The sequence below is a fragment of the Hylobates moloch genome, unplaced genomic scaffold, assembly GCF_009828535.3.
Source record: "Hylobates moloch isolate HMO894 unplaced genomic scaffold, HMol_V3 SCAFFOLD_8, whole genome shotgun sequence".
Lineage (NCBI taxonomy): Eukaryota > Metazoa > Chordata > Mammalia > Primates > Hylobatidae > Hylobates > Hylobates moloch.
Genome location: NW_026652283.1, coordinates 46,245,238 through 46,258,133, shown reverse-complemented (window position 1 = coordinate 46,258,133; position 12,896 = coordinate 46,245,238). Strand labels below are relative to the sequence as shown.

The 12,896-nt window shown below is 45.7% G+C and overlaps 1 protein-coding gene and 1 pseudogene across 4 annotated transcripts in view; both read left to right on the top strand.

Annotated features, from left to right (window-relative positions):
* The window catches only part of TESK2 (testis associated actin remodelling kinase 2), a 148,638-nt gene that overhangs the window by 133,753 nt on the left and 1,989 nt on the right, over positions 1-12,896 (top strand). For 3 of the 4 annotated variants that reach the window (XM_032160641.2, XM_058442323.1, XM_058442324.1), the window contains 6 exons: positions 3,008-3,154; positions 10,790-10,872; positions 11,097-11,181; positions 11,740-11,823; positions 12,014-12,100; positions 12,777-12,894. In XM_032160641.2, the coding sequence (XP_032016532.1) occupies positions 3,008-3,154; positions 10,790-10,872; positions 11,097-11,181; positions 11,740-11,823; positions 12,014-12,100; positions 12,777-12,894 (604 nt within the window). The remainder of the gene's footprint in view (positions 1-3,007; positions 3,155-10,789; positions 10,873-11,096; positions 11,182-11,739; positions 11,824-12,013; positions 12,101-12,776; positions 12,895-12,896) is intronic. The other variant, XM_032160643.2, reaches the window with a different exon arrangement.
* LOC116474054 (small nucleolar RNA U13) lies at positions 27-119 on the top strand (annotated as a pseudogene).

The window sequence follows — 12,896 nt, the reverse complement described above, 5'->3', positions numbered from 1 at the left end:
CTCTAAAATAAGAGTAATAGTATATAGTCATTTTGTAGTCCATAGCACGATGATTGGATTTTCATGTGAGGTGTACTACCCTTAAACCTTATTAATGTCTGCACGTTGTCTGTCTGACATGAAAAAAAAAAAGGAAAAAAAGTAACAGTATACCTACCTTATAGGGTTATTGTGCAGATTAAATGAGATAATATATGCAAAACTCTCAGAACAGTGCCTGAAACAATTTAAATACTATATAAATAACAGCTGCTATTATTATTTATAAATACATATACTTACTTTTTTTTTGAGACTGGGTCTCTCTCTGTTGCCCAGGCTGGAATCTAGTGGCACAATCATGGCTCACTACAGCCTTGACCTCCTGAGGTTCAAGTGATCATCCCAACCTCAACCTTGTGAGTAGCTGCGACTATAGGCACACACCACCACACCCAGCTAATTTTTTTTTTTTTTTGAGACGGAGTCTCGCTCTGTTGCCCAGGCTGGAGTACAGTGGTGCAATTTCGGCTCACTGCAAGCTCCGCCTCCCAGGTTCGCGCCATTCTCCTGCCTCAGCCTCCTGAGTAGCTGGGACTACAGGCGCCTGCAACCACGCCCAGCTAATTTTTTGTATTTTTAGTAGAGACGGGGATTCAGCATGTTAGCTAGGATGGTCTCGATCTCCTTACCTCGTGATCCGCCTACCTCGGCCTCCCAAAGTGGTGGGATTACAGGTGTCAGGTGTGAGCCATCGCGCTCGGGCTTTTTTTTTTTTTTTTTTTTTAGACAGAGTTTCACTCCGTCACTTGCCCAGGCTACAGTACAATGGTGCGGTCTCGGCTCACTGCAACCTCCGCCTCCCGTGTTCAAGTGATTCTCCTGCCTCATCCTCTCGAGTACTGGGATTACATGCATGCGCCACCATGCCTGGCTAATTTTGTATTTTTAGTAGAGACGGGGCTTCTCCATGTTGGTCAGGCTGGTCTTGAACTCCCAACCTCAGGTGATCCACCTGCCTTGGCCTCCCAAAGTGCTGGGATTACAGGTGTGAGCTACTGTGATCCCACCTCTGGGAGCTACTGCGCCTGGCCAATTTTTGTATTTTTTGTAGGGATGGGATTTTGCCACTTTCCCCAGGCTGGTCTCAAACTCCTGACCTCAAGCGATCCTCCCACCTTGGCCTCCTACCGTGCCCAGACTTATTCACTTTTTTTTTTTTTTTTTTAAATAAAAAAGCAAAGCTGCCCTTCATGGGTATTTAGGAATGATGAACAGCCAGACAATCTTCACATGGTTTCTCCATAACCTTATCTGCTACTCTTTCCATTGTTCACTTCAGTCTTACTCGTCTTAACCACTTTACTGAAACTGCTCTGTCCAAGGTTGCCAGTGATTTCCTGGTTGCAAATTCAGTGGACACCTTTCAAGCTTGTCTTCTTCATTCATAGCTTTTGATACTGTCAGTCATTTCCTTTGTAGAATGCTTTCCTTCTGACATGTAGAATGTCATTGTCCTTCTGAACATACATTTATTTATTTATTTGTTTATGAGATGGAGTTAAGTCCTTCTGAACATTTAGAATATTCTCATATTGACATTCTTGTCTGTTCCTTGGGATTCTGTTAATTTCCCATCTTACATGTTAAACCCTGGGCATGCATGACCTTGGAATGCATGACTGCTTCAGCTCAATGTTTTTACCACCTAAATATTAAGTCTTTCACTTAGACTTTGTTCTTAAACTTCAAACTGACTCTATTTAGATCATTTCCACCTTAGTTGTCCAATAAGCACCTGCACCTTTAATAATTTAACTTCTCCCAGCTGAACTCACTATCTGTTTTTTTTTTTTTTTTAAAGACAGGATCTCACTGTATCACCCAGGCTGGAGTGCATTGGCATGATCTTAGCTCACTGCAGCCTCAACCTCCCAGGCTCAAGTGATCTTCCCATGTAGCTAGGACTACAGGTGTGCACCATCACATCCAGCTAATTCTGTTTATTTTTGTAGAGACTAAGTCTCTCACTATGCTGTTCAGGCTGGTCTGAACTCCTGAGCTCAAGCGATCCTCCTACCTCTCAAAGTTCTAGGATTATAGGCATGAGTCACCACACTTGGCCTGAACTCACTCTCTTTTAACATTGCCTCTTATTCTAAAGACCTACTCCTCTCCTTGCTCTCTGGGTATTTAAAAATGACATCCAGGGACCAATAGCCTATTGCTCTCATTCTCTAATCCAGGCAATTATCAAGTTTTTTTTTTTTTTTTTAACTCTGCCATCTAAATACATTTTGAATCTTGCCTCGTTCTAATGCCTCCACTGTTGCCATGATTCAGATGCCCTTCTCTCACCAGCATTATTGCAGTAATCTCCTATTTCCCTTTCTCTGTATTTTTCACTCTAATCCACCTATCATACCATTGCTAAAATAATATTTTCTTTAAAAAGCAAATATAACCATGTGGCTCTCCTGCTTAAAATGCTTCTTTTGTTTCCTATAGACAGGATAAAGTTCACATATCTTAGCAAAACATATCAGCCTCACTTCCTGACTTGTCTATAAATGCACTCTGGCCATATCGAAGTAAATTAAGTTCCTGAATGCATCATGCACTTAACCTATAACTTTGCATATGCTGCTCCCTCTGTGTCTATCTTTCCTGCTACTCCAGGTCATCCTTTCTGACTCCTTATTTCCTCTCTGCATTTCCTCTGACATGCCTCCACAGTTTAGCTTTATCCTTGTCACTGCATGGTGTTGTCCTACCTGCACATAACTATATTTTAATATTTATTATATGATATTGTTTGACTATGTCCCTTAATAGATTGTGATCTCCTTAAAGGAAAGTGTCACTGTATGCAGCACCTACCATAGTGCTTGGAGGCAGAATATAAGCCCTCAGTAACTTAAAAAAAAAAATACAGTCTCTCTCTTCTAGGTGTTTACTCTCTAATGGTTTCACCACTAGCCTAAACATTTCTGATAAATGGTAGCTGGGTTTTCCTTCTGTTTTGCAGTATATCAACTCCGGGAACCTGGAACAGTTGCTAGACAGTAACCTGCATTTGCCTTGGACTGTGAGGGTAAAACTGGCCTATGACATAGCGGTGGGCCTCAGCTACCTTCACTTCAAAGGCATTTTTCATCGGGACCTCACATCTAAGGTATGAAGGCTTTACTCTCACAACTCATTGAGAGATACCACCCTTCTCTTTTGCCAAGAAAGCTGTGTTAGATTTAACATTTAATCACAGAGGACATAATTCATTATATTTTATAGTTGGTCCTTAGAAAGCCTACATCTTTTCCTTCTTTTTTTGAGACAGTGTCTCACTCTGTTGCCCAGGCTGGAGTGCTTCTGCCTTCTGGGTTCAACAATTCTTGTACCTCAGCCTCCTGAGTAGCTGGGACTAGAAGTGCGTATTACCACACTCAGCTAATTTTTAGTAGAGGCAGAATTTTGCCATATTGGCCATGCTGGTCTTGAACTCCTGGCTGCAAACAATCCACGCTGCCTTGGCCTCCCAAAGTGCTGGGATTATAAGCGTGAGTCACTGTGCCCCACCATAAGCCTATATTTTCTTACAGCAGGTTCCTTTCAGTGCTGAGTGAGCCAATACACATACTTTTTTTTTTTTTTTTTTTTTTGAGACAGGGTCTTGCCCTGTCACTCAGGCTGGAGTGCAGTGGCGTGATCTCGGCTCACTGCAGCCTCCACTCCATCAGCTCAAGCAATCCTCCTACCTCAGCCTCCCGAATAGCTGGGACCACAGGCGTACACCACCATGCCTGGCTGTATTTTTGTTTTGTTTTGTTTTGTTTTTTTCCACTCTTATTGCCCAGGCTGGAGTGCAATGGAGTGATCTTGGCTCACTGCAATCTCCACCTCCCGGATTCAAGCAATTATCCTGCCTCAGCCTCCTGAGTAGCTGGGATTACAGATGCCCACCATCATCCCTGGCTAATTTTTTGTATTTTTAGTAGAGATGGGGTTTCACCATGTTGGCAGGCTGGTCTCAAACTCCTGACCTCAGGTGATGCACGTGCCTTGGCCTCCCAAAGTGTTGGAATTACAGGCGTGAGCCACCATACTCAGCCTTTTTTTGGTATTTTTAATAGAGATGGGGTCTTGCCATGTTGCCCAGACTGGTCTCAAACTTGTGAGCTCAAGCAGTCCACCCACCTCAGCCTCCTAAGGTGCTGGGATTACAGGTGTGCACTGTGCCCAGCCAACTCATACATCTTGAGAGCCTTCATGTTTAACTTCAATCTCCTGAATATGTGTTACAGGAGCAAATGACATGAGAAGGGTTAAGAAATTCTTGCCTTATAGGAATGACAGCAGTAAAGGCAGTATAGGGGCCTCTAAGTTTTCTTTCCCGTGGCCCCATGATGTAGTTCTTAGCTAAGAGCAGGAGTTCAGTGATTTTTAGTCACTTGAATGCAGGTTTTTAGGGCCATATGTACTGACCCATTTTCTGCCTGTGTGATTGAGTTTCTGCTGCCCTGCCAGTTCCTCTTTGGCATCAGCTGATCTCTGTAGCACTCTCTTGCTGTCCAAATTGCTGTGTGACCAGGTTAGAAAAGAGTCGCTTTCAGAGGAAGTTGGCCATGCCACAAAACAGGCACCTCATAGCCAAATGGCCTAAGATACCATCATGATAAGGCTTATATAAATAGTACTATTTGATTATTAATGGGAGAACTATAAGGCAATCTAACATATCTAATATGACTTCTGCCCAAGAACTGAATTAAAGTCTGCTAGGGAGGTGTATAAGAGTTTTGTACCTGCCTAAGAATAGCTGTCACTTCATTCCCCACCCTCAATACCTACATGTACACATATTCACACATGCATGCACATACTCCTACTCCTTCTGCCCCAGATGAGGGGGAGGGGAAGGGAGCCCATCTTAAGAAAAAGCTTGAAAGGGAACAAAAGTAGCAGTACTCTGAGTCAATGAAGCCTAAAGCAGTAAGTACCTGGATGCCTCACATGGAATGGTTTTGGTGTGTGGCAGAGTCATTTGTAGTCAGCTGCACTGTTCCTGAAGGAGCACAAGACTGGCAAGTAGAAACTGGGAACCAGCTGAGGCCTAGTTGTAAGGAGCCCTTTATCTACATTACTGTCTGTAAGAACTGGACAGTTAGGCAGTTGGGACCTGGAAGGTGGTATCTTATCTCTTTATTAGCCATTTCTTCTCCCCCAGAATGTTTTGGAAAACCAAGACTAAGAAAAGTACAGGCCGGGCGTGGTGGCTCACGCCTGTAATCCCAGCACTTTGGGAGGCCTAGGCGGGCAGATCACCTGAGGTCAGGAGTTCAAGACCAGCCTGACCAACATGGTGAAACCCTGTCTCTACTAAAATACAAAAATTAGCCGGGCATGATGGTGGGTGCCCGTAATCCCAGCTACTCAGGAGGCTGAGACGGGAGAATCGCTTGAACCCGGGAGATAGTGGTTGTGGTGAGCCGAGATCGTGCCACTGCACTCTAGCCTGGGCAACTGAGCGAGAGTCCGTCTTGAAAAAAAAAAAAAGAAAAAGAAAAATGCATTTGTTCCAGGCAAATGGATGGGGTTGAATCAACTTAGATATCAAATCTTTGTTTCCTACTCAGAAAGCACCACTTTTTCTAAGATAGAAGGAGTTTGTGACAAAATACGTATCAGTTACTCAGATATTCCCCCCAACACACACACACACACACACACACACACACACACACACACACACACGTCTCCTGTACCTGGCTCCAAGGATGAAGGAATATTAGAAAAGAGGAACTTCTGACCTAGAGGTATGTACAGTCTTGTTGGCAAATCACTAAAAAGTAGTGCACAGCATTTTATAATTGTTTAGCTACATAGACGACAAGTTTTCCAAGCAGGAAATATCACTCTAGGCCAGGGCAGCTAGGCTTCCTCGAGGAAAGCCCCCACTCCCTAAGAGTTCATCATATTCCCTTCTGTGCCCCAAAAGCACTTTGTCCCATTGTGCTAGTGTCCAAGTGTGGTTCTGTCCGGGCTTGTTGTGCTGTATTATAAAAATAACCTTTTTAGACTATAGGATAAGACCACTACCCTTTGCTCTTCCTTATAGGGAATGGGTATTCCTAGTGTCAGTTGGCTTGAGACAAGAAACTAGGAACATAGGAGAAATAACTCCCTGTATTTCTGGGCTATACTTTCTTGGGTCTGGACTTTAAGGAGGTTTTGAGGATACTTCCAGGTGGTGAGAACAAAGGACTTTTGCAAACTCTGGAGGAAGGCTGGGAAGTACACTATTGGGGATCTCAAGTTGAAGACAAACAAGTGAGTCTTATGAACCAGACTGTCCAATTTGAGATACTGTCTGTGTTCATTGCCCTTTTATCATCTCTGAGAAATAAAGCTCAAGGGACAGTAGAGGGCTCTGAGATTTCCAAATTATCTCTTCATAGTCCATCTTGGGTCTGTGTCTTATTTCTTTAAGGACAGTATCAGGTTTTCTTATATTTTAATATTATACACTCCATATCACTTGATTGTTCTGTTGTGTCTGTATCTCCCACCAGCATATGAGTTTCTCAAGTGCTCCTCTTATTCACTTTTGTTTTCTTACCACCTAGCACACAGCCTATGAGAGTAAAGTCTTCCTGGGCCTATTTCAGGGAAGGGCGAAGGGCTTGATAGCAAAGAGGCCAAAACGCCTGCTCCAGAGCTGAGATTCTGGGTCCCAGGCCCAGTTTTGTCCCCATCTCTGAATGACTTCAGTGACCTTGGAACCTCCACGCTCCCAGTCTGTAAAATAGATGCTCTCCTTGACTTTGCAGGAGTGATCAGTCCACACTGCTCAGACCAGAGCTGACAAGAGGGATTTAAAGTAGAGGTAACATGTTCCAAGTGGGTAATCCAGGACAGAGAGAAGTAGATGCCTTTTTCCAAATGATCCTGAGCCTGTGGTTAGAAGCAAAAAGATCCCTAGTTTCCTATCAACGTGCCTCCTGAAAGTAGTATTGCCTTTATAGGATTCATGTCCGCAGCTACTGCAATAATGCTCTAAGAGTAAAATGTCTGTCAGATATAGCCATTCAGTCTAATTTTGTAATTACTTCTAAGAAACAGCCTGAAGCAGACTTTTGCAGTGGCAAGGCCAAGAACTTACTTAGAAGGAAGTGGGAGGCAGTGTGGCTTTAAAAATATTCAGTTTGTGAGCACTATGAAGAAGTGCCAATAGCCACACACAGGCGTTTATCAGTAGCTCTAGAAGTAACCAGTACACACATACCCGAGCCTTGGCTCTTGGGGGCAGCTGAGAAAGTAGTTTGCTTCTGCTTAATACCATTACTGCCCAACTGATCTTCTGTGATTACTGTTGGGAATGAGTATGAATTATGAATTGCACCTTTAGTTCTTAGTTCTTTTCTGTTGTTTTTGTTGACTGCATAGAAGTCACTTAGGTGATTTCACTAGAATGAAAAGCCTATTGAGTTATGGTCTTAGGCTATGCCACACAATGAGGAATAGAAAATGCCAATTTTCAGAGTGAAGACAACATGAATTAGGAACAACGTTGAATGCTGGAGGGATATAGAGAATGACTGTTAGTGTACCCTGAAGTTAATTTTTATAATTAAAACCATCAGCAGCTTCTGGGAACTATTTATGCTGTGCTATTAGAGGGCACAATATTGGGGAATCCAATCTCTACCTTCCATGGGCTCTACTCTAGTTGTGGAGATATTTAAGTCAGGAGGTCATTACACAAGAGCTATGGTAAAGGTATGGGATCACATAGTGGGATTGAGGGCAAGGGATGGGACACATCACACCAAAACAGATAATCCTCTAAGAGACTTGAAATATAACAGTCCCTGAGGCATTTAGGAGTCCGGCAGTTCGGTCACTGATCTCCCTGTGCTATGAAAAGAACCTCTTAACTGTTCAGTCTTTCAGTAGAATCAGTCTTTTCCTGCCTGATCCTAACTGGGTTTATGGAGTCAGTTTGTTGCGGGTGAGGGGAAAGAGGTGAAGCCACACAGAAAGTGTTTTGTTGTTTTTGTTGCGGAAACAGCTTTAGAGTGAACATGAATAGACTTGGCATTTCTCCACTCAGGTGGCTTTATTCAGTGTTAATACTGACTGTGCAGCTGTTCCAGGACACCTCAGGAACTTTCAGGTGTCTAATCTGGCCCAGTTCTGAAGAATTTGTGTAGGTTTCCAGGAAATGCATCCATGGCCACCCTTTTGAGTCTCTTCTCAGCTCAGTCCTCACTATGGAGAGTGGAATGTATGATTATTGTATACGTTTGACACACGCTTTTTTTAATTTTAATTTTTGAGACAGAGTCTCACTGTCACCCAGGCTGGAGTGCAGTGGTGTGATCTTGGCTCACTGCAACCTCTGCCTCCCGGGTTCAAGTGACTCTCCTGCCTCAGCCTCCCGAGTAGCTGGGATTACAGTTGCCTGCCACCACACCTGGCTAATTTTTGTATTTTTAGTAAAGACAGGGATTCACCATGTTGGCCAAGCTGGTCTTGAACTCCTGACCTCAGGTGATCCGCATGCCTCGGCCTCCCAAAGTGCTGGAATTACAGGCATGAGCCACCACACCCAGCTTGACACATGCTTTTAAAAGAAGCCCAGTTGCTTCAGTCATCAGACCAAACTTTCATTTAACACTTTTGCCAAGCTCCTTCTAGGTACCTGTGCTAGGTTACAGATACAGAGACAAATGAAATCATTCCTTGCCAGTGAAGAGGCAAACATGTAAGTCACTGCTGCAGTGTAATATAATAGTGTGAGGACAATGAAGAACGGGAACCAGGCAGCAACAGTGCCTGGGCTGTTTTCTGAAACTGAAAAGGTCACCTCTTGCCTCAGGGAAATCTGACTGGGCCTCTCTTACTGCTTAGTGTAGGCAGGGCTACCTCACTCAAAAGTCCTCTAGGAGGGAAGAGACATAGGTGATATATCTGAGCTGCCACTGCCTCACAGGCTGGTGCCCTATAGCTGGGGCTTTGGCTAATAGGCAGGCTGGCCTAGGGCCCATATTCTCACAGTCAGTCAAAGTCAGAGAGCTGGGGGTGCTGAGCCAGCAGGACTGATTAGAGAGCCAAAGCCAGGACAAGCACAAGAACTGTCCTTCCTGGAAACCAGAGATGAGGCATGTCTACCTGTGATCCAGGGTAGAAGTGATAAAATCATGGCTCCTTCCAGCTTGGGTAAGGGGAATAGTGTAATCATGTCAAGGCCAGAGTAAGGGATTGATTTGTACCTGACAGGAGTAAGCAGGAGGTGACTTGGAGGTGACTTGGCCATGTCTTAGCAACTAGATACCAAGGCTGGCAAGGAAGAAGGAGGGCTGGTTTGGGTCAGATGGGGCCTTGCTGGCTCCAGAAGTGTTTCTGTGAGCCAAGGATCCCTGCTCTCTGCTATTCTGAAGGAAGGGGGTGGGGTGAGGTGCCTCTTGAGCCAGAGCAGTGTAGGGCTATTTTGAAAGCAGCTATTTGGGGAGAGCTGGTTGCTGCTTTTTGTTTATTTACAGGTCAGTTGGGTTGACCTGAAGACAGCATTTGTTCAGTGAGCATGTTCTCAGCCTATCTCATGAATTGAAAGCTGTGAGGAAGGAAGGCAAACCAGAACTTGCTCCTGAGGGGTTCACAGCTTTTCTGCTAGACTGTAAGAGGAGTGGCATAGAGGAGGAGCTAAAGGAGTTGAGATGAGAGGGAGAAAGGTGAGGTCATGGCGGCCGGGCGCGGTGGCTCACACCTGTAATCCCAGCACTTTGGGAGGCCAAGGCGGGCGGATCATGAGGTCAGGAGATCGAGACCATCCTGGCTAACACGGTGAAACCCCATCTCTACTAAAAACACACACAAAAAATTAGCTGGGCGAGGTGGCGGGCGCCTGTAGTCCCAGCTACTCGGGAGGCTGAGGCAGGAGAATGGTGTGAACCCCGGGGGGCAGAGCCTGCAGTGAGCCGAAATCGCGCCACTGCACTCCAGCCTGGGTGACAGCGAGACTCCATCTCAAAAAAAAAAAAAAAAAAAGAAAAGAAAGATTAGGTCATGGCTAAAAAGGCAGCTTGCCTTAAAATACAAAATTTTCTTAGGTGAAAAGGATAATTGGGAGAATATTTCAAATGAAAGGGAACAGTGTAAGCAAAGGCAAAGGCTTGAAGGACCTGTTCAGGTTTGGTAAGTCAAGCTTGTCTGTGACAAGTTTGGATGAGGATATGTGCATAGGGGCATCAGGAACAGGGGGACAGCTGCTAGGCCAGTTGGATAAAGCCAGATCATAGACTTTTAATGCCAGAGAAGAAGTTGGTTGTGATCTTGTGGACAGTGAAGGTTAGTGAAGGCTTAGACACTTGTCTTGTGCTTGTATCAAGTTGGCAAGGTCTGGCCTGGGCTTTGGGTCTGTGTTTCTGAGGAAGGAGGAAGGGAGGCCAGGGGCCTGATAGTTTGTTGTTCTCCCCTATATTGCAAGCTCCAAGAGGACAAGGGTTTTGGTTTTCATCTAGCTATTTCTAGCACTTAAAACTATGCCTAGCACTTAGAAAGCAAAGATGAGTAATTGTTTGGAATGTGAAGTGTATCCTAGGACAGCCACCCAAGACCCAAGACTAACTCATCTCACCTGGCTGTCTTAGAGCCCCTAATCTGACCAGTGGGGTCAGCTTGAGTGCGGTTCACCAAGGAGCAGAGAACAAGGTGCCCTGTGGTGGGAAGGGGGGAATGGGTGGTAACTCTATGGCTGGCTGATCCCCACTTCTGAGCCACATTATTTTCTCTTCCTTCCTGGGAACCCTAGAACTGCCTGATAAAGAGGGATGAGAATGGTTACTCTGCAGTGGTAGCTGACTTTGGCCTGGCTGAGAAGATCCCCGATGTCAGGTGTGTAGCCCTACTGGATGCTGGGGTCCAAGGGACAGGGGGCTGAAGCTAAGGGAAAATTCTAGCCTCCTTCCCAGAGGCCAGGACTTGGTCACAGCTCAACCTCAGCTCCCTAAATTTGTTTAGTCCTCGTCTGTACCCATCCTTGGGGTGGAGGAATGGTCAAAAGATTCCATTGCACCAGCCACTGGTAAGCTCATTTTCTGTATAATCTCACCCCACAGCATGGGGAGTGAGAAGCTGGCTGTGGTGGGTTCCCCATTCTGGATGGCACCTGAGGTTCTCCGAGATGAGCCCTATAATGAAAAGGTAAGTTTGGAGGATCTCAAGGCCTGATTCTCCTTTTTTTCTTTTTCTTTTCTTTTTTTTTTTTTTGAGATGGTCTCACTCTGTTGCTCAGGCTGGAATGCAGTGGCACGATCTCGGCTCACTGCCTCCCGGGTTCAAGCTATTCTCCTGCCTCAGCTTCCCAAGTAGATGGAATTACAGGCATGTGCCACCACGCCCAGCTAATTTTTTTATTTTTAGTAGAGACAGGGTTTCACCATATTGGCCAGGCTGGTCTCAAACTCCTGACCTCAAGTGATCTGCCCGCCTCGGCCTCCCGAAGTGCTGGGATTACAGGCATGAGCCATCGCGCTCGGCCGATTCTCCTTAGAATCCACTCTTAGCAGAGTGTCCAAGATGTTCCTACCAAGAGCAGTGGTGGTACCTGGCAGCTGCCCAGTGACTGACTTGGATGAAATATGGGCAATATGGCCCAGGCCTGGGCTGTTAGATGGTGGGGTGGGGGGGAGGCAGGGGCAGGGGCAGATACCCTACCCCTCAACCCATTAAGAGGGAAACCAAAGTCCGACTACCCACCAGGCAGATGTGTTCTCTTATGGTATCATCCTCTGCGAGATCATCGCCCGCATCCAGGCCGACCCGGACTATCTTCCCCGCACAGAGGTGAGCTGCAAGCATGGCCACTGATGGGGCTAGTTTGAAGCAATGGAACTGTTCTATCCCTGGGGTGGACTTGCTGGAACTCTCTGTTGCTGGTTGTCAGGGGCAGCTCCCAACCTCTTCTACTGAGCAGGCTGGGATGGGTGGGGGGATTAATGAACTGTCTACCTATGCTTTCCATACCCATCCACAGAATTTCGGGCTGGACTATGATGCTTTCCAGCACATGGTGGGAGACTGTCCCCCAGACTTTCTGCAGCTTACCTTCAACTGCTGTAATGTGAGTGTCTTTCTCCCTCTGCCTTTTATCAGGGGCTGGCTGAACCCTTTTCACCTGGTTAGGACTGTACAGAGAGGCTGCTAATTAGCTTCATGAGGGACTTCATTTTCACTGTAGTGACAGCAACCACACCTCCTCCTCCTCCCTCTGGCAGCTAACCTATTCAGAGCTCTGGACCAAGGAAAGAAAAAAATTGCTTTGTATTATCTGGTCCTCAGCTTGTAGAGTAGACCCATCACTCCTTGCCTTGGGTTTTATTGTTGGACTGTGGATCCAACTGGTCCTGAGGCATATGAGAAAGGCTCTTCTTGGCCTTCACATACATAGCTCTGGGGCTGGATCTTACCTGTTAGGATCAAGGGGTAGGTGGGCTTCGTTCAGATACATCCCAGAAACACATTAGGAGCAGAACTCAAGAACAGAATAAACTAATATGAGCATACTTTTGGAAGGTTCTGTGACAAGGTGGTAAGACAAACACTAAGACAGGGAGGGTAGTAGACAGTAGTGTTTTCCCTGACCTGAACTGTAGGGATCACCTTCATTGTCTGGGGCCTTTAGAAAAGGTCTCTCAGCTGCACATCTGAATCTTCAAAGATGCCAGAAATAGACTCAAATGCCATCTTTGGGGTGGGAGATGGAGGGCAGAGCTCATGGCTGTTGTGGATACCTACAGATGGACCCCAAACTGCGCCCATCTTTTGTGGAGATTGGGAAGACCCTGGAGGAAATTCTGAGCCGCCTACAGGAAGAAGAGCAGGAGAGGGATAGGAAGCTGCAGCCCACAGCCAGGGGT